At 37.7% G+C, this 22579-nt stretch overlaps 1 protein-coding gene across 4 annotated transcripts in view; it reads right to left on the bottom strand.

Moving 5' to 3' along the window:
• LOC150094292 (protein kinase C-like 3) overlaps window positions 1-22579 on the bottom strand; it is a 289221-nt gene that overhangs the window by 193029 nt on the left and 73613 nt on the right. The window contains exon 1 of one of the 4 annotated variants that reach the window (XM_090412161.1): window positions 17560-17651. The exons of the other annotated variants lie outside the window; for them this stretch is intronic. Within the exon in view, the coding sequence (XP_090268287.1) occupies window positions 17560-17589 (30 nt within the window). The 5' untranslated portion in view covers window positions 17590-17651. Of the gene's footprint in view, window positions 1-17559; window positions 17652-22579 lie in introns of those variants that run through there. 4 annotated transcript variants of the gene reach the window in all.

The following is a 22579-nucleotide window of genomic DNA, read 5'->3' as shown; positions in this document are numbered from 1 at the left end:
AATTTTGTAAGGTCTCCTTTCTTTGGGATAAGCTTAATAACAGATGTTGTCATACTGGGAGGGAAGACGTTGTTAGTGGGCTTCAACATATAGTCTGTAGAGAGAGAGAGAGAGAGAGAACAGTTCCCAGAAAGACTAGTAAAATTCAGTAGTAAGCCCCCATCAATGCAAGGAGATTTATTTTTTGTTAAAGAGTGCAAGCATTTGTCAAATCATGATGGGAAGCTCTGTTTTATGCTGCATGGAGGGTAAAAGTATTTACACATCAGAGAGGATTATATTAACAGTATTGATGGATGTTGCATTAGCCTTGTATATGTTTTTATAGTACTGCAAAGTATATATGTGGATTTCATCATGGTCTTCTGTAATGCTTTCACTATCTGTTGTTATAGTAGAAATGGTGGTGGATTCTTGTTGGCGCTTTTCCAAAAAAAAATAGTTTGGGTGCATCTGTGAAGTTTGTGCTTGCATCATGCTCTTATTAGAGCACCTCTTGTTTTGTTGTTTTGTGTGGTTAAGATGTCTCCTGTGAGCCTTAAACCACACAAACTACACACATTAAAGAAGAGCTGCTTCTCTGTGATGGTATCCTAGGCTATTCCACCTTTTAAGGGCATCTTTGTAGAAAGTGGTCAGCTGTATTGACACGTGAGCTGTTCTCATTCTTAGAATAGTAGAAACAGAGAGACCTCTGGACGAGGAAAGGGTAATGTGTTCTGCAGTCTGTGTAGCTTTTCATGACATTGAATACTGAGGATTGTACTCATGCCCATTTTCCTGGTATTTGTTTGAAGTGTTGCATTAACATGTCCCAGCTCACAGGAGTGTGTGTTTCCAAGTTGGATTCCAAGATATTTGTTTCTCTCATAGGACTAGTGGCCAGTCATAGGAGAGTCAGTTCAGCCTTTCCAATTGCCACACCACATCCTGGTGGTTTCCTGAGGATTTAGTTTTGCTCCTGAGGCTGCCTGGTACAGTTGATATGTTGTTTGTATGTGTGAGAAGCGTTTGTCCTGACAGACTATAATGGTGACATCATCAGCATAGGCTCAAGGTCAGTTCTTGGTAAGAAGGTATTAAAGGACAAGCTTTACTGAGTGGAGTGCTTAGTTTGCACAGGAAGGGCTCTATGGAAACTGTGTAAAGCAAGCCAAATAGTGGACAGCCTTATTTTATTCTCCTCTAGTATGACACTGGTGCAGTTAGTCTGTTGTTTATTTTTAGAAAAACATGGACCATCAGAGTACAGCATCTTGATTCCTTTAATGATGTTAGGCCAAACCCCATAGGCTTCCAAGCAGCTGCACAGATAGGAATGCTTATTAGATCTCTTATAAGGCAGAGATTGTCATGGATTGATCTGTTTGGGATGGCATAGATCTGATGTTTTTCTATTATCTCCTCTAGCACTGGTTTCGTCCCGTTACAATAACTTTAGATATTATTTTGCAATCTATGTTAAAAGAGATATGTTTCCAGTTTTCTAATTTGGTGAGATCACCCTTTTTTTGGGACGAATTTGGCTACTGATATCATCATTCCACTTGTGAGGCCATTTGTAACATGCCTCATTGTATACTTTATAGAGGAGAGGCCCAAGTTGTTCACAGAAAGCTTTGTGGAAGTTGTTGGTAAGGCCACCTCTTGACAAGTTTTTTGGGACTTGTCTCTTGACAAGGAGTTGCAGGACTTCTTCACATCCTGCAGCATGATTGGTAGCTGTTTTATACTGCACCAAATCTGAGAATCGTTGGAAGTTTTCCACTTTGTTATACTATAAATTAAAGATGCCAAGAAATTATATACTTGGTTCAAACTACTTCAAATTTTCAACTACTTGGTTGAAAATTTGAAGTAGTATTTTCAGGACTGGGGCAACTCAAATATAGAAGCTAATGACTTCACATCACTTGCCTTAGTATTCCATAATGCAAAGCACATATCCTCACGGACATGTATAATGCTATGCATTATGGGAAGGGTCACTACCTAGACCATTTTTGACATTTATTGAAGTCTCATCATTGGAGCCAGACCACTTCAATGATACTAAGTTGAAGTCTTAGTATCATTGAAGTGATACTAAGACTTCAACCTTAGTATCACTTCAACTAGAGGTGATACTAAGGTTGAAGTAATGCAGAAATCATATTTTCATATACAAGTAGCCAAAAGGTGTCACACGTTATTATTAAAATACTTTGGATTAGAGAAAGTTGTTGGATAAAGGATTAAATCAAGCATATAATTTCTTGATATCTTTAATTTATAGTTTGGGAATTGTTTCACTTCTTCAAGGGGATTGTTGAGTCTCCTTGGTATAGATAAATATATACATATTTGTTATGATGCCTTATCTTAGTACATAAGAAGATTGCTAAAACATGTTCTGAGTAGAGACGAAGATTAATACATCTAGAAAGGAAAGTGTTTGTTTTTTCCCCAATCTCAAGCAGATACGTTTTTTTTTGGAAGTGGAGTGGGGGAGGATTTCAGCTGTTTAGGTATGCAGTGAAGTTAGTCAACACTTATGAGTTTGCAATGGTTTTTGTCTAACTGGTCTTGTATTAATACTCTCTCAGTTATTCTTCAAGAAGCACACCACAGAATGTGAGAAACTAGCAGAATAAATTAGATACTTTCATTTGGTAATGCCATTCATTTAATCCATATTTAATATTTATACTATTTGTATGTGTGTAACAATTAATACTTAAAATTACAAGACAATGACAGACATAAATGGCAATGGGAGGAATTCAATGAATTAGATATTTCAATAACCGACTTAGTTAAGTCAGGTATGGGAAATGAATGTCGGGAGACGAGTAGTGTGATAGGAGAGAATGACAAGCAAAATATGAATGAGAAAATAAGAGTCGGGAGTGTGGAAGGCTTGAATGACTGTGTCGGAGATGGTGTTGATTAGGAGAATGAATGGCGAGTAAGATTGACAAACTTGCAAAGGGGGATAGATGAGGTGAAAGAGGAGGTGGAATGTCTTCTGAACATGATGAGAAGTATGAAAAATGAGATGAGGAGAATGGAAGAGATGAATGCAAGGCAAATCAGAGTAGGAGTGAGAGAGAGTTTTGGAAATGATAGAAGAGGAGAGTATAGAAACAGTAAGGGAGAGGGAATTGGGAATGCTAGAAGAGGAGAGAGTAGATGTAGTAGAAGAGAGGGAATGAGAGAGAGAGAGAGGTATGAGAATGATAGAAGAATTTTCCATCATCACGAATAGAAACAGTAGAAGAGAGGGAGTGAGAGAGAGTTATGGGAATGAGAATGGGAGGAGAGAATGGAAACAGTTAGAGAGAGGAAATGAGAATGCGAGAGAGGGCTGAAATCAGGGATAGAGTGATGCCAGGACAGCAGGTAAGTAGGAGAATACAGAGAGAAAGGGTTAGAAGAGAGAGAGTGAGGGATGCAGGCAGTGGTGTAGCTAGAGCTTTTGCCACCCATCTCAGTACACACCAAAAATACTACAAAAAGTCAAAACAACATACAGGGAAATAAATTAAAACACTATGTTTATTTTTGAAGTAAAACTTTAATTTCAACATTCTAAGATGTTATTTTTCTTGCTTTTCTGTAAGCAAAATCGTCGATGACATTGGCAGAGTCTATTTCATAGTAATGTAGTTAATTCTTAATCAGTTTTATTTAGAAAAACTCCTCTCACAACTAGCAACACTTACATCAATTGTGAAGAAAATTCGCAGTAGTATTACAATATTTGGAAATGAGTTCTACAGACTGTATTTTAGAATTAACTGCAAAAGTTCAAAAAGGTTCAAAGTGCCACCCGGGGCAGACCGCCCCCTTCGCCTCTCCTTAGCTACACCTCTGGATGCAGATGAGCAATCAAGGAACAGAGTGGTAATAGGTGTAATGTATGGAGACTCGATAATCTGTGGTGTGCAAGACAGGATGCCAGAGTATGTTTGTCTGGAGTGTGGCTATGGCAATTAAGTGGGGTGAAAGGATGTATGAAATGATGGTGAGCACAAATGACTTAAGAAGCAATGTAAATCGGGTGGCAAGAGATCTGAGGTTCTTTCTTGAGGTTGTGCAAAAGAAAACGCAGAGAGTAAAGATTGTGTGTGTGTGCGTTGCCCAGGTATGATAGTGACGAGCTGAGCAGAAGAGCAGTAATACTGAATAGCATAATAGCCAGAATGTGTCAGAAGAGAGGATTGGAATATGTGGATGCTTGGAGGGCATTTGAGGACAGAAGGAAACTGTATGCGAGAGACCACCTGCATTTGAATGAGGAAGGATGAATGCATCTGGAGAGATTGCTGTTTTCTGAACGAGTCAATGCAGGGAAACTTGAATTCCCAGGGTGGATAGTAGCAGGGGTGGCCTCTTCTTGGAATGGGTGCTTTTGGGAAGGGGGACGACATCAGGTAACACTGAGTCCAGTGGGGTCGAGAGGGGACAATGATAGGTATAGAAGCAGTGATATTTTTATGCTCTATACTAATGCCAGGAGCAGAGCCGGCTGGTGGCGTGTGCGAAGTGTGCAATATACACAGGCACCTAAAAGATGTGAAAAAAAATATATGAGATAAGAGTTAAACGAACAACGAATGGTACATATAATTATGAATGTACGTCATCTTCTGTTCGGGGCCCCTTCAGATCTTCCCGGAAATGAACAAATAAATTCTGAAATTGTATCCTGGACCCGATTATATCACTGTAATTTCTGATTAAAATTTACGAAAATATATCTAAAATAGTTCTTTATTTTTTGATGTGTCATAAATCAGCTTATAATTAATAGTTGAGTTCCGTGTAAGGGCCATATACTAATTTTAATCAGATTGGATGCATGTGGTCCAGCCCTAAAAGTTGGCTTACTACTGATAACTCATTCTTCTCGACTTTATTCAAAAAAAACTTTTTTGGAAAGGCACCGAACATTAATCGCACATGCAAGAAAAATATTATGCACTGGTCCTGGCCAGGAGTATCCAAAATAGAGAAGATGAATTGGTGGCAGCGATAGCATCAGCCTGGCCAAAGATTATTGGGATCACTGAGGCATGGTTGACAGAGGATGATATAATAACAGGAATTGAAGTGGCAGGGTACAGCATTTTTCGGCAGGATAGGAAAGGAAAATGTGGTGGTGGAGTACTGCTTATGATAAGTGATGACTTATGTCCTCTAAGAGTGGAGGCTTTGGAAGGTAGTGCCACTAATGGTTTTGAAAGCATATAGTGTGAGGTACAAGTGGCCAAGACAGGATATTTAGTGGGGTGTTGCTACAAACCAGGGAGCAGGAGATGTTTAGGCAGTTGAGCTTGGCAAGTGCAAGAAGAATGATTGTTATGGGAGATTTTAACTACAGCAGTATAAGCTGGGAAGAGGAAAATGCATATAGTAATAAGGGGATGGAATTCTAGAATTCTTAGGCAACATGTAATAGAGGGAACAAGAGGTTCAAGAGTTTTGGATTTGGTCATAGCATCAGAAGAGCTGATAATAGGTGAGATGACATCTCTCTCACCAGAGAGTGACCATGTGGTTTTGACTTGACGTATGTGGAATTATGTGGAATTATTATAACAGTCTTAGGTATTAACTAGGGGCAGTTCCATGGAGGGCAGAATTGGAAGGCCAGGATATCAGTAGTGCATGGGAAATTGTGAAGAAATTTTTGTTAGCAGCAACAGTAAGCTGTATTCCACGAGTGAAGAAGTGGACACAATTTGGTGTAAAGTAAATGACAAACAATATCAAACAGGAACTGCAGTTGAAAAAGAGATTATGGAAGAGATATAAGGAGAGGGGTGGAGAGCAGATACAAGAAGAATATAAGATGCAGGCCAGGAGAGTGACCAGTATGTTGAGGAAGTCAAAACTGGAATATGAGAAGAGATTGGCACTAAGATCCAGAGAAAATCCTAGGGAATTTTTTAGCCATGTGGCCAGTAGGAGGAGAAATGATTTTGGAAGAATGACATTGCAGGATAAAAGTGGGAAGAGAGTGACTGATACAGGGCATGGTGCAGTTGCTCAATGAGCATTTTATTGGATATTTCATCCTGGAGAAGAAGGTTTTAATACTAGAGGGATAGGGCAGGTTCAGGGTTTAGAGGTGCAAGAGGAGAGTGTGTTCCAAATAGTGTGTTTCAAAGATACCAGTAAAGCTGTGGGACTGGATGGTATTTTACCATGGGTTTTGAGAGAATGTGCTAAAGAACTGACAGCTCTGTTGACCTGTCAAATGCTTTTGCAAAATCCAAAAAGTGACAAGAGCAGTTGATGAGGGAAAGGCATATACTGCCATTTTTTTGGATTTTGCAAAAGCATTTGACAGGGTACCACATGATAAGCTGATATTTAAGTTCAGCACATGGGTTTAAATGTCGGGTTAGTCAAATGGATTCAGGATTGGCTGTCTGGTAGGAATCAGAGAGTTGTGTATGGTGGAGCAATATCAAAGAAGCAGAAAGTTACAAATTGGGTTCCAAAAAAGCTCAGTACTGGAACCTGTATTGTTCAACCTTTATATCAATGACATTGTCAATGGATTGCAAGTTGATATTCAGTTGTTTGCAGATGATGTGAAGCCGGGAAGGGTTATCAGTAAGAGTGCAGATGCAGCAGCTCTGCAAGAGGATTTGAATAAACTAAGCACGTGGGCAAATGAATGGGGGATTTCGGTTTAATGCAGCAAAATGTAAAGTCTTGAAGTTTGGGAACCATCGATGGGAGGATGCATACTCGATTGCAGGAGCTATACTGGAGGAAGTAGAAGCAAGAGAACTGGGGGTGATGATTAATAGAAAACAAATTCAGGGAGCATATTGCAAAGGGGCGTGAAGGTAATCCAGAGGATTGCTGCAATACTGAAAAGGACGCTGACCTGCAGAGATAAAAGAGTTATCATTCCGTTGTATAAGACCCTGATCAGACCACTCTTAGACTACTGTTCTCAGATTTGGTCCCCAGGATTTGAAGGGGATAAATTAACTGTGGAAAGGGTACAGAGGTAGATAACAAAGATGGTTTCAGGATTGTCCAGGATATCATTAGTGCTTGGAAAATTGTGAAGAAATTTTTGTTAGCAGCAACAGTAAGCTGTATTCCACGAGTGAAGAAGTGGACATAATTTGGTGTAAAGTGGATGACAAACAATATCAAACAGGAACTGCAGATGAAAAAGAGATTATGGAAGAGATATAAGGAGAGGGGTGGAGAGCAGATACACGAAGTGAGGTACGAGGATTGACTGAGGGAATGTGGATTGCAGACTTTGGTGGATAGAAGAAGGAGAGGTGATATGAGCAAGACTTTTAAACTACTGAGAGGCAGTTACAGGGTAGACATTGGGGAGTTCTTTCACTTGGTGGAATGGCAGGAAGGAGCGATGACAAGGGGCCATTCCTGGAAGTTACGAAAGGAAGTTGTGAGCAAGAGGGTGAGGAGTGGTTCCTTTGCATGGAGGGTGATTGAACCGTGGAATGCATTGCCTGAGAGTGGTTAGAGCAAGAACAGTCAATGATCGGAGTGGTATGATAAACTTTGTGTTTCCTAAAAACGACCTCCCACGATGAGTCTTTTGACTCCATGGAGGCCTGGATAATAATAATAAATGCATATCAACCTAGTTGGCCGAGTGGTTAGTGTATCCACTCTCCCCAAAAGGCTGCGGGTTCGAATCCCGCCATGTGCATAGATGGTTGTGAGGGTCTGTGAAAGCACTAGTGGTGGTGGACAGTATATGGCGTTGGTGTGTAGATCAGCGATTCTTAACCATTTTTTGCCCAGCGTCCCCTTTCAACTATTTGTATGGCCTGGCATCCCCTACTCAATTTTACACTAGGCTAATGACTCAATAAGATCATTATAATATATTATTAGGCAAACCTAAATTACAATCAACATATTTGAACTGATAGTTAATTAAAAATTAATGACTATGATACAAATTAATTTTTACTCAAAAAAAGATATAAACTTATTGTATTTAATAAGCCAATCATTAATGGCTACTCTGAGTCTGATGAGATCCTGCTAATTTTTCAATATCAGTTTCAATGTTTTGACAAACGAAATCTCAAGTCTCCTCTTTAACTAATGTATTTATTTTGCTGCTTTGCTAATAATTGGAACATGACAGTGAATCCTTTCTCGACCAAGTATGAAGAAGGAAAAGTAATGAGCAGTAATTTTATTTCTTGCCAAAGCTGAGGATACTTTCATTGCATGTTTGGCCAGAATCTTTTATAACCACACTCGCTGAAATTGTACTTGAGCTTCAAAATCATTTATTAAGTCAATAAATTCTTCACACAAATTTGGATTAACAAAAGTGGCATCAGAAAGAAATGAATTTATGACCTAATTGGATATTTTTAGCTGAAAGTCTTTGAATCTGATCATCAAGTCTTCTCTCAGTGTCACACTGCTATTAAATAACTTAAGGAATTCACAATGTATACTGGAACATAAATTAAAATAAACTTTAATATATACTTCCTATATTTTGGCAACGTCACGTTGCCATCTTCATGAGAACATAAGACTAAGATGCAGGCACTAAAACAGCAAATGAGATTGAAGAGAGAAAACTACTGTTTTTCCCGAAGTCCTGATGGTGCCCCCTAGCGTACTATATTAGGTATTCTTGGCCGTTGGGCTGAAGTTCTCATGATGTACGTCTGACAAATTTGGGGCAGTCTCATGCATCTAAATTTGTTGAGGTTTGGCATGTTTTTTAGGGCTGAGGCTGATTCTAAGAGTAGTCTTTCAAATTTAAACTTGCTGCGGAGTATTATTGTGGCTTTCTTCCAACGTATTCTGTGGCGTGTATCCAGAGCATGGTCTGCAAATCCCAAGTGGCTGTACTGGTGAAACCGGATGCAATCTACTTTCAAATTTAAACTTGCTGCAGTGTATTATTGTGGCTTTCTTCCAACATATTCTGTGGCATGTATCCAGAGGATCTGCAAACCCCGAATGGCTGTACTGGTGAAACCGGATGTAGTCTTTGTGTTCTGATATTCACTGTCCTGCTTGTTTGACCAAAGTAGGACAGCTTACAGCTGCAAGGGACCTGGTATACACCAGGTAGGTCTAGGGGAAGTGGTTGGTCTTTTGTGGAATGTATAAGGGATGTCAATTTGCTATATGGTCTGTAACATGAGGTCGGGTCATATTTTTTTAGAATTTTGGTTATTTTTTCAGAGGTGCCCTGGATGTAGGGAATGGTGATGGATTTAGAGTAATCTTTATTGTGAGGGGGGTGGGGAGTTGTGGTTTACTGGTTTTAGTATTTTTTGGATTTTTTGGGGGTTGTAGCAATTCTATATGATGTCTCGTGCACTTCCACAGATAAAGAATTTGAGAAAATATGGAGTCGACACATCAAGAAATTTGATAACTTAAAAAAGACCTCTACCTCTGAATCAAAACTACCACTCAACACTGTAGTCAACCTTTCTTCCATTGATTTGAAGCCTGAAGCACTCAACGCTCTTGCACGTGGCCACAATTTTGGCATTGCTCTTAGAAAAATACTGGCCAAAGAAATAATGATCCAGATTGAATGCGGTATCTGCCATCTTCCAAACCATATTGCCAACAATATTAGACTGGATGTAGCCTGAGTTCTCACACCAAGACCACCAAAAACCAACATATCCAATAGTGAATATAAAGCTCTACAGGAAATGAAGAAAAACAAAGAAATAGTAATCACCAAAGCGGATAAGGGGGAAAGCCATCATGGTTCTCAACCACACTGACTACACAGGTAAGTTTAATGCTTTATTATTAGATGGGGCTACCTACCTCCCCATTGAATATAATTCCACCATCTCACAAATTAGAAAACTCCACAGGCTCCTTAAGAAGGTCACTTCTTGGCCTGTGGAAGTTACCAACAAACCAGAGGCGTAGCTAGAGGGGGGGGGGCAGAGGGAGCAGTCCGCCCCGGGTGGCACTTTGAACATTTTTGTTCGAAGACAGATCTTTTGCAGTTAGTTCTAAAATACAGTCTCGAGAACTTAGTTCCAAAACTATTGTAATACAACAGCAAATTTTCTTCACAATTGCTGTACGTGTTGCTAGTTGTGAGAGGAGTTTTTTTTCTAAATAAAATTGATTAAGATTTACCTACATTACTATAAAATAGACTTCACCACTGTCAGACGATTTTGCTAACAGAAAAGTAAGAAAAATAGCATTTTAGAATGTTGAAATTAAAGTTTTACTTCAAAAATAAACATAGTGTTTTAATTTATTTCCCTATACGTCGTTTTGACTTTCTGTAGTATTTTTGGTGAGTATTGAGAGGGGGTGGCAAAAGCTCTAGCTACACCACTGCCTGCATCCTTCTTCTAACCCTTTCTCTCTGTATTCTCCAACTTACCTGCTGTCCTGGCATCACTCTATCCCTGATTCCAGCACTCTCTCGCATTCAGGCAAACTCAGGGACCGCCCCAGGTGGCAAAAGCTCTAGCTACGCCACTGCTACAAACTAAAACTTTTAACTCTAGATCCCCCCGTATATATGGGCTTCCAAAAATACACAAACAAAATGTGCCATTACATTCCATAGTGGATGGCATTGATTCCCCCACGTACAAATTAGCCAAACATTTAGCCAAAGCGCTCACACACTATACTGGCAACACACCATCACACATAAAAAACTCAGCCCACTTCAAAGCCAGTGTAGAAAACCTTACACTCCAACATACTAACATAATGGTCAGTTTTGACGTCTCCTCCCTATTCAAATGTCCCACTCAAGGAAATCTTAGTGCTCGTCCAAGCCAAATTTCCTCCTGATATCTCAGCCCTATTTCAGTTCACAATGAACTCAGGCTATTTTGTTTGGCAGGGAAAATCTTACAAAGAGATAGAGGGGACAGATATGGGTTCACCACTCTCCCCACTCTTGGCCAAATTCTTTATGGAGACTTTTGAAGAGAAAGCCTTAAACTCTTCCCCACAAAAACCTACCATATAGCTTCACTACGTTGATGATGTGTTCGCTATTTGGCCACATGGCTCTGATGCTCTCCTTCTCAACACACTTAAACAACCAACAACCCAGAATCAAGTTCACCCTGGAAAAAGAGGAAAATAACAGCTTCCCTTTCCTAAACACACTAGTCACCCACCAGCCTGATGGAACCTTAGTTTTCTCAGTTTATAGAAAACCCACCCATACAGGCAGGTACATTCACCAACAATTCCCCCCCCTCACAACAATATGGAGCCATTAAGACACTACATAACACGGCTAAACTAATCTGTTCAAATGACAATGCTCTAACCACTGAACTAAATCCTTAACACTTTCTCAGCCAATCATTACAACCCCCAAAAAATACTAAAACCAGTAAACCACAACTCCCCCCCCCCCCTCACAAAAAAGATTACTTTAAATCCATCACCATTCCCTACATCCAGGGCACCTCTGAAAAAATAACCAAAATCCCCAAAAAATATGACCTGACCTCATGTTACAGACCATATAGAAAATTGGCATCCATTATCCGTTCCACAAAAGGCCAAACCACTTCCCCTAGACCTACCTGGTGTATACCAGATCCCTTGCAGCTGTAAGCTGTCCTACTTTGGTCAAACAGGCAGGACAGCGAATATCAGAATTTCAGAACACAAAGACTACATCTGGTTTCACCAGTACAGCCACTCAGGGTTTGCAGACCATGCTTTGGATATACGCCACAATAATACACTGCAGCAAGTTTAAATTTGAAAGCCTATTCTTAGAATCAGCCTCAGTCCTAAAAAACATGCCAAACCTCAACAAATTTGGATGCATGAGACTGCCCCAAATTTGGGAGACATACATCATGAGAACTTCAGCCCAATGGCCAAGAATACCTAATATAGCACACTAGGGGGCACCATCAGGACTTTAGGAAAAACAGTAGTTTTCTCTCTTCAACCTCATTTGCTGTTTTAGTGTCTGCATGCATGTGTCTTAGTATTATGTTCCCATGAAGATGGCAACGTGACATTGCCAAAATATAGGAAATATATATTAAAGTTTATTTTAATTTATATTCCAGTATAAGCCTTTCTACAAGAATAGTCACATTCTTTTTTGCTTTATTTGGATACTTTGTTCTTAAATGCTCAATCATTCTCGAAGGCTTCATTCCTTCATTTGATAAAAGTTTTTCAGATATTATGCACATTGGTAACTGCTCATTTATAGACAGAATAACTCTATATTTTAAATATTCACTTGAATATTGACGACACTATCTTTTTTCACACATTTTAATGGGCTACAGTGCTACACAATATCAACTAAGTGTGGCACATGATACCACGGGCTAGATGTAAACTGCAAACCAGGGTTGTCAGATGGGCATAAAGTAGCAGATAAAGCTTATGAAATTAGTGGATTCTGCTAAAAATAGTCCAAATTAATTATTTTCTATGTAGGAAATTCAGACCAAAGAGTAGCCCAATTACTTAGCTTTCAATGTAAAAATTCTAAAAAATAAGTAGCGAATAAATTTGAACAGTAGTGATAGACATAAAATATTCTGAACAGCGTTGCCAAACATACAATATAAATAGAGATGCTAGATTAAATACGGAATTTTTTGCTTTTATTATATTAGTAGTATTATAATGCTTACCACTCCTCTCAGCGTTCCACTTTGTGAACCACTTTCCACCAGCATTCCACCAGGTTAAGAACCACTTTGTGAATGCTGTGAACGCTGTGAACAGCGTTCACAAATCAATATAAAGCACCTATATCACAACACTGGTCATTTCCTGTCACTACAAATCGGGCTCACTAATTTATTATTCATCACATTTATCTCAATTTAAATAATGACTTGTTGTGTGGGAATCAGTCAAATGCCTTTGCAAAATCTAGATATATGCATATCAACATTTATTATTATTATTATTATTATTATTATTATATGACACCTCCAAGGAGTCCAAAGACTCATCGAGGGAGGGCACCTACTCTGCTACTCTCCATCTCCTCCACTCAGTCCACCACAAACAACAGCAAACCGGGTGCTACCGCCCAGGTTAAGAACCACTGGTATAGATGATGCGGTTTGCTGTTGTTTGTGGTGGACTGAGTGGAGGAGATGGAGAGTAGCAGAGTAGGTGCCCTCCCTCGATGAGTCTTTGGACTCCTTGGAGGTGTCATATAATAATAATAATAATAATAAAAAATGTTGATAGACATTTTTTATTATTATTATTATAGTCAAATGCCTTTGCAAAATCATAGATTTTGCAAAGGCATTTGACTGATTCCCACACAACAAGTCATTATTTAAATTGAGATAGATGTGATGAATAATAAATTAGTGAGCCCGATTTGTAGTGACAGGAAATGACCAGTGTTGTGATATAGGTTCTGTTGTTCAGGACTATTACTGTTTAACTTATATGTTAATAATATTGTGAAACATTTAATGGGAGATATAGTGAGTCTGTTATAGTGGTGTTTGCTATAATGAGAGGCGACTGTATTGTAAAACTCAATGTAGCTTGGAAATACCCAAGTGCTTTATATTGATTTTTACAGAGGTCAAGTCTCATGAGATTGTTACAAAAATAACCTTGTATGTCTCTATATTTTTTATGCTAAATGGGAATTGACTGTACTTACTGCTTTAACAAAAATTTCTAGAATGTCAAAAACTAGAATGTAGCATCTCAATGCTTTGGCACCGGAGCTTTGTATAATAGCTCTACATAAGGGCATAAGAAAGTTGTTTACGATTTAAGTGTATGAGAAAGTTGTTTGCGAGCTCTGCATATAAACACCTTCTAAGTCAGTGCCAAAAAGATCGGCAAGGTTCAAACAAGTTTCTGCTGCCCGACAAGATAGGATTAAAGGAGTGCACGGAGGAGAAGAAAGAACGAGTCGATCTTAACAGAAGATCAAGGAGTCATGCCAAATTCTTCGGGGGTTACAACCCTTCATGCAAGGTCTCGGAGAACGTGAAATAAAAAGGGTCGGAGCCGAACATTGAGAGTTATCAGAGTTGGCAGTTAGAGGCAGAATACTGGGAGTAGGATCCAGAGGATGGGACGTTACGGCGAGGCCAAGCCAGAGGAGAAGCCAGATGGGAATGTTGAGAGAAATGCCAATGTAAATACCTGAGCCAAGTGTCGGTCAGATGTCTTTTTGCCATGGGAGGTCAACCGAAGGCAAAAGCCGCAGAGAGATCTTCAAGCCTGTATGCTAAAACCTATTGCCTGAGCTTTTCGTGTACCGAAAAATTGCAATCCAAAGCCTGCCAATATCCTGACAAAACGCCACCTGAAGCAAGACTCTCCTGACGGAAGCCTGAGGCCCGAGATGAAAGGAAAAGGCATAGGAACTTTAGTGCAAGACCATTGGATGAGTGTGCGACACAGAGCCTCTGTAAGTTTGTTCCATCTTTTGTTGTACATTCCTTTTGTAATCTAGGAGATACATTATACATGGACTGATAAGAAATAGTAATATGAAGTGTCTATAAAAAAGTCCTCTGATTTGTTATTAATTGGAATATAATTTGTGAGATAACTTGGCATAGCTAGCTAACCTCTTTGTGAGTAAATTAGAGTTTCAATAATATGATTTAATAAGTAGAGAAGTAATTGAGTAATTATATTGTATAGTTATTTAGTATTGAAAAGGGAAAGTTTGTTTCTTTATGCTGCAAGTCTTATGGATAGGTAGAGAGAGTAACCTCCCTATTGTTTAATTAACGTACTTTGTTATTAATGTAAATAAATGTGTTTATTTATATGTCAATAGAGTGCTGCCTGATCTTTTAATTTACAATGCACTGTTCCTAAATAAACTCAGACTTGTGAGCAGGAAACAATTAAGGCATTAAAAGCATAGTTTAAGTACTTGAGAAACCACAACTGTTTATGTAAACTTTATTGAAGGAATTTATGCTAGTAAGAGAGAGATCTATCAGATGCATTACCAAGTCTTATGCCGATATAGAAATACTGGTGGCGCAGTCTTAATAAAAAAATTTTCCAGTGTTCATAGGCATACGACTAGTAAATACGAAAGGTGGATAAACATAGACTGCAATAGAATAAGTAAGAAAGGTAACGAAAGCAAAAGTGCACTGCTAATTAGAATAAAGATATTACAATAGCTTTCGTTACAGTATATTCCAATAATGGGTATGGTATTGAAGGAATGCAAGAGATAAGAGATCTGAGAGTGATGGTGGACTCTTCACAAGAACTGTGAAGTCAGAATAATAAATTATTACAATGATGAGCAAAATACTGCTCATCAGGAAACAACCAGATTACTGGGTATATGGCAATCTGGTTTTGCAAAATGAATTTTCAAAATGATTCAGGAAGCGTCTGAAAAAGAGAGACTAAGAATCATGTTTCTAAAATAACAGATATGAGGGAATATTGAAAGAATGCAATCTACAGAGCCTTGTAGCTATGAACAAAAAGAATTATTAATATGATAGAAATTCACAGAAAAGTTAGAGATTTTTTTTTATCAGATTAACATGGAAAAAATTATTCACAGTGCAGAAGAGAAATTGGGGGAAGGAAAACAAGTAGCCAACAAATGCCAATTCCTGTAAGCTGTATGAAAGTATATACGGAACAGATTTTTTGCTTGGAGAATGGTGGGCGAGTTGAATGTATTGTCAGGAAGCACAGTAAATGATACAACAGAAAATGAGTTTAAAGGACAGTAAAATGCACATTCTGACAGATTCAAGAAGATATCTGATGAAGACGCTTGTGATATATGAAAATCTGATAATAATAACTTTATTACAGAATTAAGTAAAATAAAAAAATTCAAAGCGTAGGAAAAATTCTGCTATCACTTTCACTATTCATTATTTAAACCATAAATAAATATATACAAAGTGATCAAAATTAAAGTATCCCTGTTTAAGGCCTTGTGCAGCGTAATCCAATAATCCAAATACTGTGAAACTTTGCAGGACTACATTGTGCATCATGTGGAAGTGATATCTGAGAAAAAAATTTTCAAAATTCACCAAGTGGCATTGTAAACACCAAATACATGGAATTTGCATATCACACACCTCAGCAAGTGCTAGATATTAACAACTCTATAAACTCTATAGAGTTTATAGAGTTGTTAATATCATCCACAGTGATTCCACTAACCATGTACCAATGATTTGCTTATGAAGCTGTACTACCTAAACAAATTGTAATGGTGTTGCTGCACTCCATGAATTTCTTCACCTGAACAAATGTTGATGAGGCCCAGTATATCCATGTGCTCTACAATGAATCTTTAGTCATTTTGAAGAAATGGGATTGTTAGGAGTTAGACTGGCAAAGGTCTCAAACCAATCAATTCACAACAAGTGAATGAAGTTACTACTGCCATTGTGGAGTAGGCCATAAATAACAACATTGGTTCCTGCAATACACATGCTGAATCAAGACACATGGATGTGTCTTACACAACTGTCTGGAAAATTCCATGGAAGATTCTGCATTTCTACTCATTCAAGATAACCCTGACACAGGAGTTGTGCCTAAAGGACTTTGAAAGTCGACTGACATTTGCTTTAATGTCCCTTGCTCAAGTGGAGTTGGATGCTGCATGGTTCTGGATGATTTTTTTGAGAGATAAGGCTCACTTTCACCTGAATGGAGCTGTGAATACCCATAAATGCCAGGTATGGTATATGCAAAACCCACATGCAATCCAACAAATTTCTTTGCATTCATCCAAAGCTACTTTATGGTGCAGGTTTACAACTTCATTTATCATTGTACCATTCTTCTTTGAGGATATTTGCCAGATGGATTCTGCGACCTGCTCAGTTACTGCCAAGAAGTATAGTGATATGATAAACAATTTTGTTGTGCTACAACAGCACTTGTGCATGGATTCAGTCATTTTCATGTGGATGGGGCCCCTCCACACATCAGTCAATCCATATAGCAAGTTCTTTGAGAACATTTCATGGAAGCCAGAGTATCAGCCATGTGTTTTCTTTGCATGGCTGCCTCGTTCACTTAATCTGACTCCTTGTGACTTCTGGTTCTGAGGATTACTCAAAGATGGGGTTTATCGGGATCATCCTGATAATATGCCAGTGCTGAAAGACAGCATAACGAAGAATGTGTGAAACATCAGTTTTGACCTGCTGAGTTCTGCCGTTGAACACACTGTGCAAAGAATGCAGTTCGTAACATACTGGGAAGGGCAGCACACTGAACAGTACAGCCCATTAATGCATAATGGAAGCTAATAAAAATGTGCTATTTATGCTTGTGTCGCTTTTCTGCTTCTTACACACACACACACAGGAAAATTACTACATCTACATTCAGTACACAATAAAGTGCCCTGGTGGTTAATTTTGGAACTACTTCCCCCCTCCCTCTCAAATAACATTTCTGCATGAAGCACAATGTATTCCTGCAAAGTTTCACAGCATTTGCATCACTGGGTGGTGCCCCACAAGGCCTTAAACAGGATACTTTAATTTTGATCACCTGTAAATGAATCAGTTAACAGAAACAGTTACATACCTTTGGCTTATTGTAAATATACTTTGTCATCACCTTTAATATATATAGCTTCTTGGTTTTTCTAAGCTCAATTAATAAAACTTTTGTTGACATATAATTTTTTATTGCTCTCACTACCAATAAATCTCTTAACATCCATTCAGATAATTCACGATGATAAATTGACTGAAAATAAATTTTTTATGTGGATAAATTTAAATACATATAAAAACGAATGCTGCAAAACAATACAAATATCATTTTGTTAAAATGTGCATAAAGAAGAAAATAATCATGAATTATTTGGGCAAAATTACCTTAGTATATGGAACCTAATCACTATGAGAAATTTTGACTACTGAAATACAATAGAAATTTGAAGAAAAAATAGAATATGTGAATAAAGGGCATTTAATGAGATATGATGTGAATACATGAGTAGAACTACTCAATTCTTTGAAGTAGTAAGTTTTGAAATTTGGAAGGCAAATATGTGACACTATGCATATTATTAGTGGAGATAAGGAACCTGAAAACGGTAGACAATGACCTGAAATTTAGGATCCACACTTTCAGAACTATGAAGACAGCATGGCAAATTATTGCTATAATGAGAACACTAAAATATGAAAGGAAAAAGTTTATAGTTCTAACATACAAGTTCCTAATCACTGCATATGAACAACTGTATGCATACTGATTTGTCACATGATTTATGAGAAGATGATGAGGTTTTTGATAAACTGGTGAGAGATTGGTACAAGATTAATGAAAATTAAAATATTGCTTTAAGGAAGTAATATAAGTCTAAATACTTGGAGTCAGGAATATAAATCAAGTTGGAATTAAATGGATCAGTAGCATCAATAAGCAGGAGCAACAAAAAAAACTGTGGAGGGAATTTAAAGAGAAAAGTGATCAGCAAGTGCATGAGTTGTAAAACACACAGGTCAGAAGTGTAACCAGTATGGTAAGGAAGTCAAAATCAGAGAATGAGAGGAAATTAGTTGAGCATGAAGTTATCCCAGAGTATTCTTTTGGTATATAGTAAGTAAAAATGAAGAATGACTAGGAATTTAACGAATGCTGATGCTAGGAAGGTAATGAAACAGATAAAATAATTGAAATAGTTGATTACTGTGCTATGTTGTGTTATTACTTTGTAAAGGTCTATCATTCAAGTAGAGATAATGGATGTGAAAACAAAGGCAGATAAAGGATATTACAGAACCTTGATATGAATGGATTTATGGGATTAGATGGTATATCAGCTTGTGCATTACAAGAATATGCTGGGGAACTGACAGTGCCTCTGACCAGATTGTCTCAGCTCTGTGTAGGTCCTAAGGAAGTGAAAGAGAAGAAAGATAGAAGTAGCAATCAGCAATAGGGTGCAGATATTGGAGAAATTAATTAAGGGTAAAATTCAGAAATGGGTGGATAGGAGTGGAATACTATATGGGGAAGCTGGAACAAAGTTGGTGAAGAGACATGGTAGTCAACCTCCTGGACAAGGACGACATATGATGGTGATGAGCCTATGGATTCCATGGCGATGCCTATGTAATAATAATAAAGCAGAGCAAGATAGACAAAAAAAAAAAAACAAGATGCAATCTGTAGTATTATGTATAAAGGATGTGAGCAACTTAGTGAGAATAGCTTTTTTTTGCTGGAAAATGGTAGCCAATTAAAATTAATTGCTTGAGCAATGTGATGAGTGAAAACAGTAAACATTGATGCAAATATAAGTTTCTATAGTTTAGCAGTTCTGTGGAAAGTTTTCAGTATTAAGACCACATTATAATATAAATAAAGAGTTTAATAAATAACTTCCCACAAAACAGTAAACATTTTTAAAGTATGGTTTTGACAGCATTGTTTTGAAAGTGAAGACCATCCATGATCAGTCTTCTGATTCCAGGCTGGTTTGAAGGTGATAAAAATAATATGAAGCAAACAGTTAGAATTGGAATAAAACTAGCAGAGAATCATTTATAACAGCATACAGATTTCTTTCATTATATGATCCCCCCCCCCCCACAAAAAAAAATATATATATACATATAATTCTTATTTGAGTAACTCTTTTACTCAAATATTCTGTTTGCATTATTCTGTTTTTTATATTACCAGTAATGAAAGAGACCAACTAAAATAAGTCTGCACTTGGGGATAGTCATGGCAACAGAGTGACCCTTGTAAAGGATATAGTGGAATTATTGAATGAGCACTTCATCATATCATACTGGTATAAACCATGCTTGTGGAGTACCACTCCACAAGCATGGTTTTAGGAAAGAAGTTTCCAATTACAAATCAGCCTGTATGACTGCAGTTCTGGTCAAGGTGTTTTAGAGATTGGTTAGGAACAGAATACAAGACTGGGTTGATAGACACAGTATTATTTATGATGGTCACCATGGATTTGTAAAGGGTTCTTGTTTTTGCAATTTAAGCGCATTTTAAGATAAGGTAATGAGTGTGTTAAACAAGGGAAATTCATATACACTGATATTCTTGGACTTTGCAAAAGTGTTTGATAGGTTATAACGTGATAATTTAGTGTATAAGCTGCAAAGGATGGGAATGGATAGTATACTGGTCAGATGGATTGGTGACTGGCTCTCTGAACTACACAAGCAAGTTGTGTATGATAGAACAATGTCTCAAAAAGGGAGGATAACCAATGGTATTCCCAGGGTTCTGTTCTTGGGCCTCTGCTTTTTTAACTGGTATATAAATGATATAGCATGTGGTTTGACTAGGGATCTTCAGTTGTTGGCTGATGATGGAAAGTTGGAGACAATTATAAGCAGCACTGCTATGTTAATTCCCTTCAGGAAGATTTGAATAGACTTTTGACTTTGACAAAAGGAGTGGGACTGAAGTTTTAATATTAATAAGTGCAAGGTATTAAACAGCAGGTTGCATTTTGAGTGCAGAAATATAAGACTGTGTACTACATTGATGGCACTATAAATGCAGGAAGAGGATTAAATTTGAGATGCGGGAGTGATGGTTGAGAGTAGACTGAAGTTTAGATGGAGTATTGTAAGTGCTGGAAAGGCTGTGCATCGCAGTGACACTGTGATAAGAAGCACACTAACATGTAGGAATAAGGAGGTGGTGGTGCCACTGCATAAAGCACTGGTCAGACCACACTTGGACTATTGTGCTCAGATTTGGTTACCTGGTCTGAGTGACTAAGACAATATCAGGGTTCTGAATGTCAGCCAGTTATTTTCAAACTTATGACATCAATAGAGACATGATATTATTTATTGCTTTATTTCTGTACTGAAATAATTCAGAAGATGGGGTGCTTTCAGTTATAGGATACCAGTGTATTTTGGGAATGGCTCCATTTTCTCTGCATTACCTCTGAGTAATTATATTTAAAAAAATTATGATAAAATTACATAAATCCTTTCATGATGTAAATCAGCTTAAGGTAAAATTCCCATCTTCGGCTGCAATACTAGTCTTCAACTTTATTTCCCAATATTAGTATTTTATTAAACAAAGAAATTTTAAAATTGCTATTTGATAATATTTGTCTTTATGAAGAATTCTTTATGAAGGAATCTGTTTTTTATGTTTTCTTTCAATAGACGGGCTAGATGTTTAGCTAATAAATATGTAGCAGAATTTTTTCCATCAATGATTGGGCGGAGCGGAACTCCAATTTTGTGCACTTTTGGTGGAGATATGTAGATGATGTTTTCATATTAAGAAATTCTCCTACATATCCATTAGTTAAATATCTAGCCCATCAATTGAAAGAAAACATAAAAAAAATCAGATTCCTTCATAAAGAATTCTAAACATTTCAGGGAAAAATTAAAAGGCATCTCTATCTTAAAAACTGACATCCTCGCAAACTTAGACGTGGTTTCTTTATTTACCAATGTACCAGTTTGAAGAAGTTATCAATATCCTTGACAATCTCTATCCACATGACACAGCTCAGCTTTTTCGTCATTGCCTCAAATCGAATTATTTCAAAGTGAATGACACAATATATGAACAACTTGATGGCTTAGCCATGGGCAGTCCCTTATCACTTCCCATGGCTAAGCCATCAAGTTGTTCATATATTGTGTCATTCACTTTGAAATAATTCAATTGATCTATTCATGGAATGCGTTGATCTGTTCATGGAAAAATTAAAAGCTGACATCCTTTCCAAATTAAGCCCAAAGCCATTGGTTTGGTGTAGATATGTAGATGATGTTTTCATAATTTGGAGAGGCACAGAAACAACCTTATTTGAATTTCTTATAAAAATAAATTCTTTCCACCAAAAAATACAGTTCATGTTAGAGCTTGAAAAGAATAGCCAATTGCCTTTTCTAGATACACTAATCAAGAAACATGAGGATGGAAAAATCCAGCTCACAATCTACTGCAAACCAACACACACTGGACGTTACCTGCACTTCAAATCAACTCACCATATTGCACAGAAACTCAGCATAATTCATATGCTTAAGAATGGAGCAACCAACATTATCTCAAAAGAAAAAGATCTCCTTGATGAACTTACTCTCATATCTCAGACCCTGGTAAACAATGGTTACCCAGAAAATATAATCAAAAAGATTCTTCATAGAAACCCTCCACAACAGCAACCTTCTGTCATGCAATATACATCGTCCATTGTCATCCCTTATGCAGGCTCAGTGTCAACAAAAATTGCAAAACTCCTTATGTCCTTCAACGTCAGAGTTGCTCCTAAACCGGTCAAGACAATATGCCAGATTTTAAGATCACCAAAGGACATTAATGTCTTCTTCAAATACGCAGATGTGTACAACATTCCATGTTCATGTGGATGAAATTACAAAGGGCAAACATTGAGAAGCCTGGAAATTCGAAAAAAAAAAACATGTAGGAGACGTGAACAACAACAGAACAGATGCTTCAGGATTAGCCCATCGCTTCTCGATCACTAACCGCACCATTGATTGGGATAAAAGCTCCATGCCCTATATAGAATAGGATTTTCGATGTAGAAACTTTAAAGAAGCTTCCATGG

This window comes from Typopeltis vanoorti, chromosome 22 (assembly GCF_054136105.1).
Source record: "Typopeltis vanoorti isolate ZY-2024b chromosome 22, IOZ_Tvanoo_1.0, whole genome shotgun sequence".
Classification (NCBI taxonomy): domain Eukaryota; kingdom Metazoa; phylum Arthropoda; class Arachnida; order Uropygi; family Thelyphonidae; genus Typopeltis; species Typopeltis vanoorti.
The sequence above is the reverse complement of the archived record's forward strand: the minus strand, read 5'-3'. Positions and strand labels throughout refer to the sequence as shown.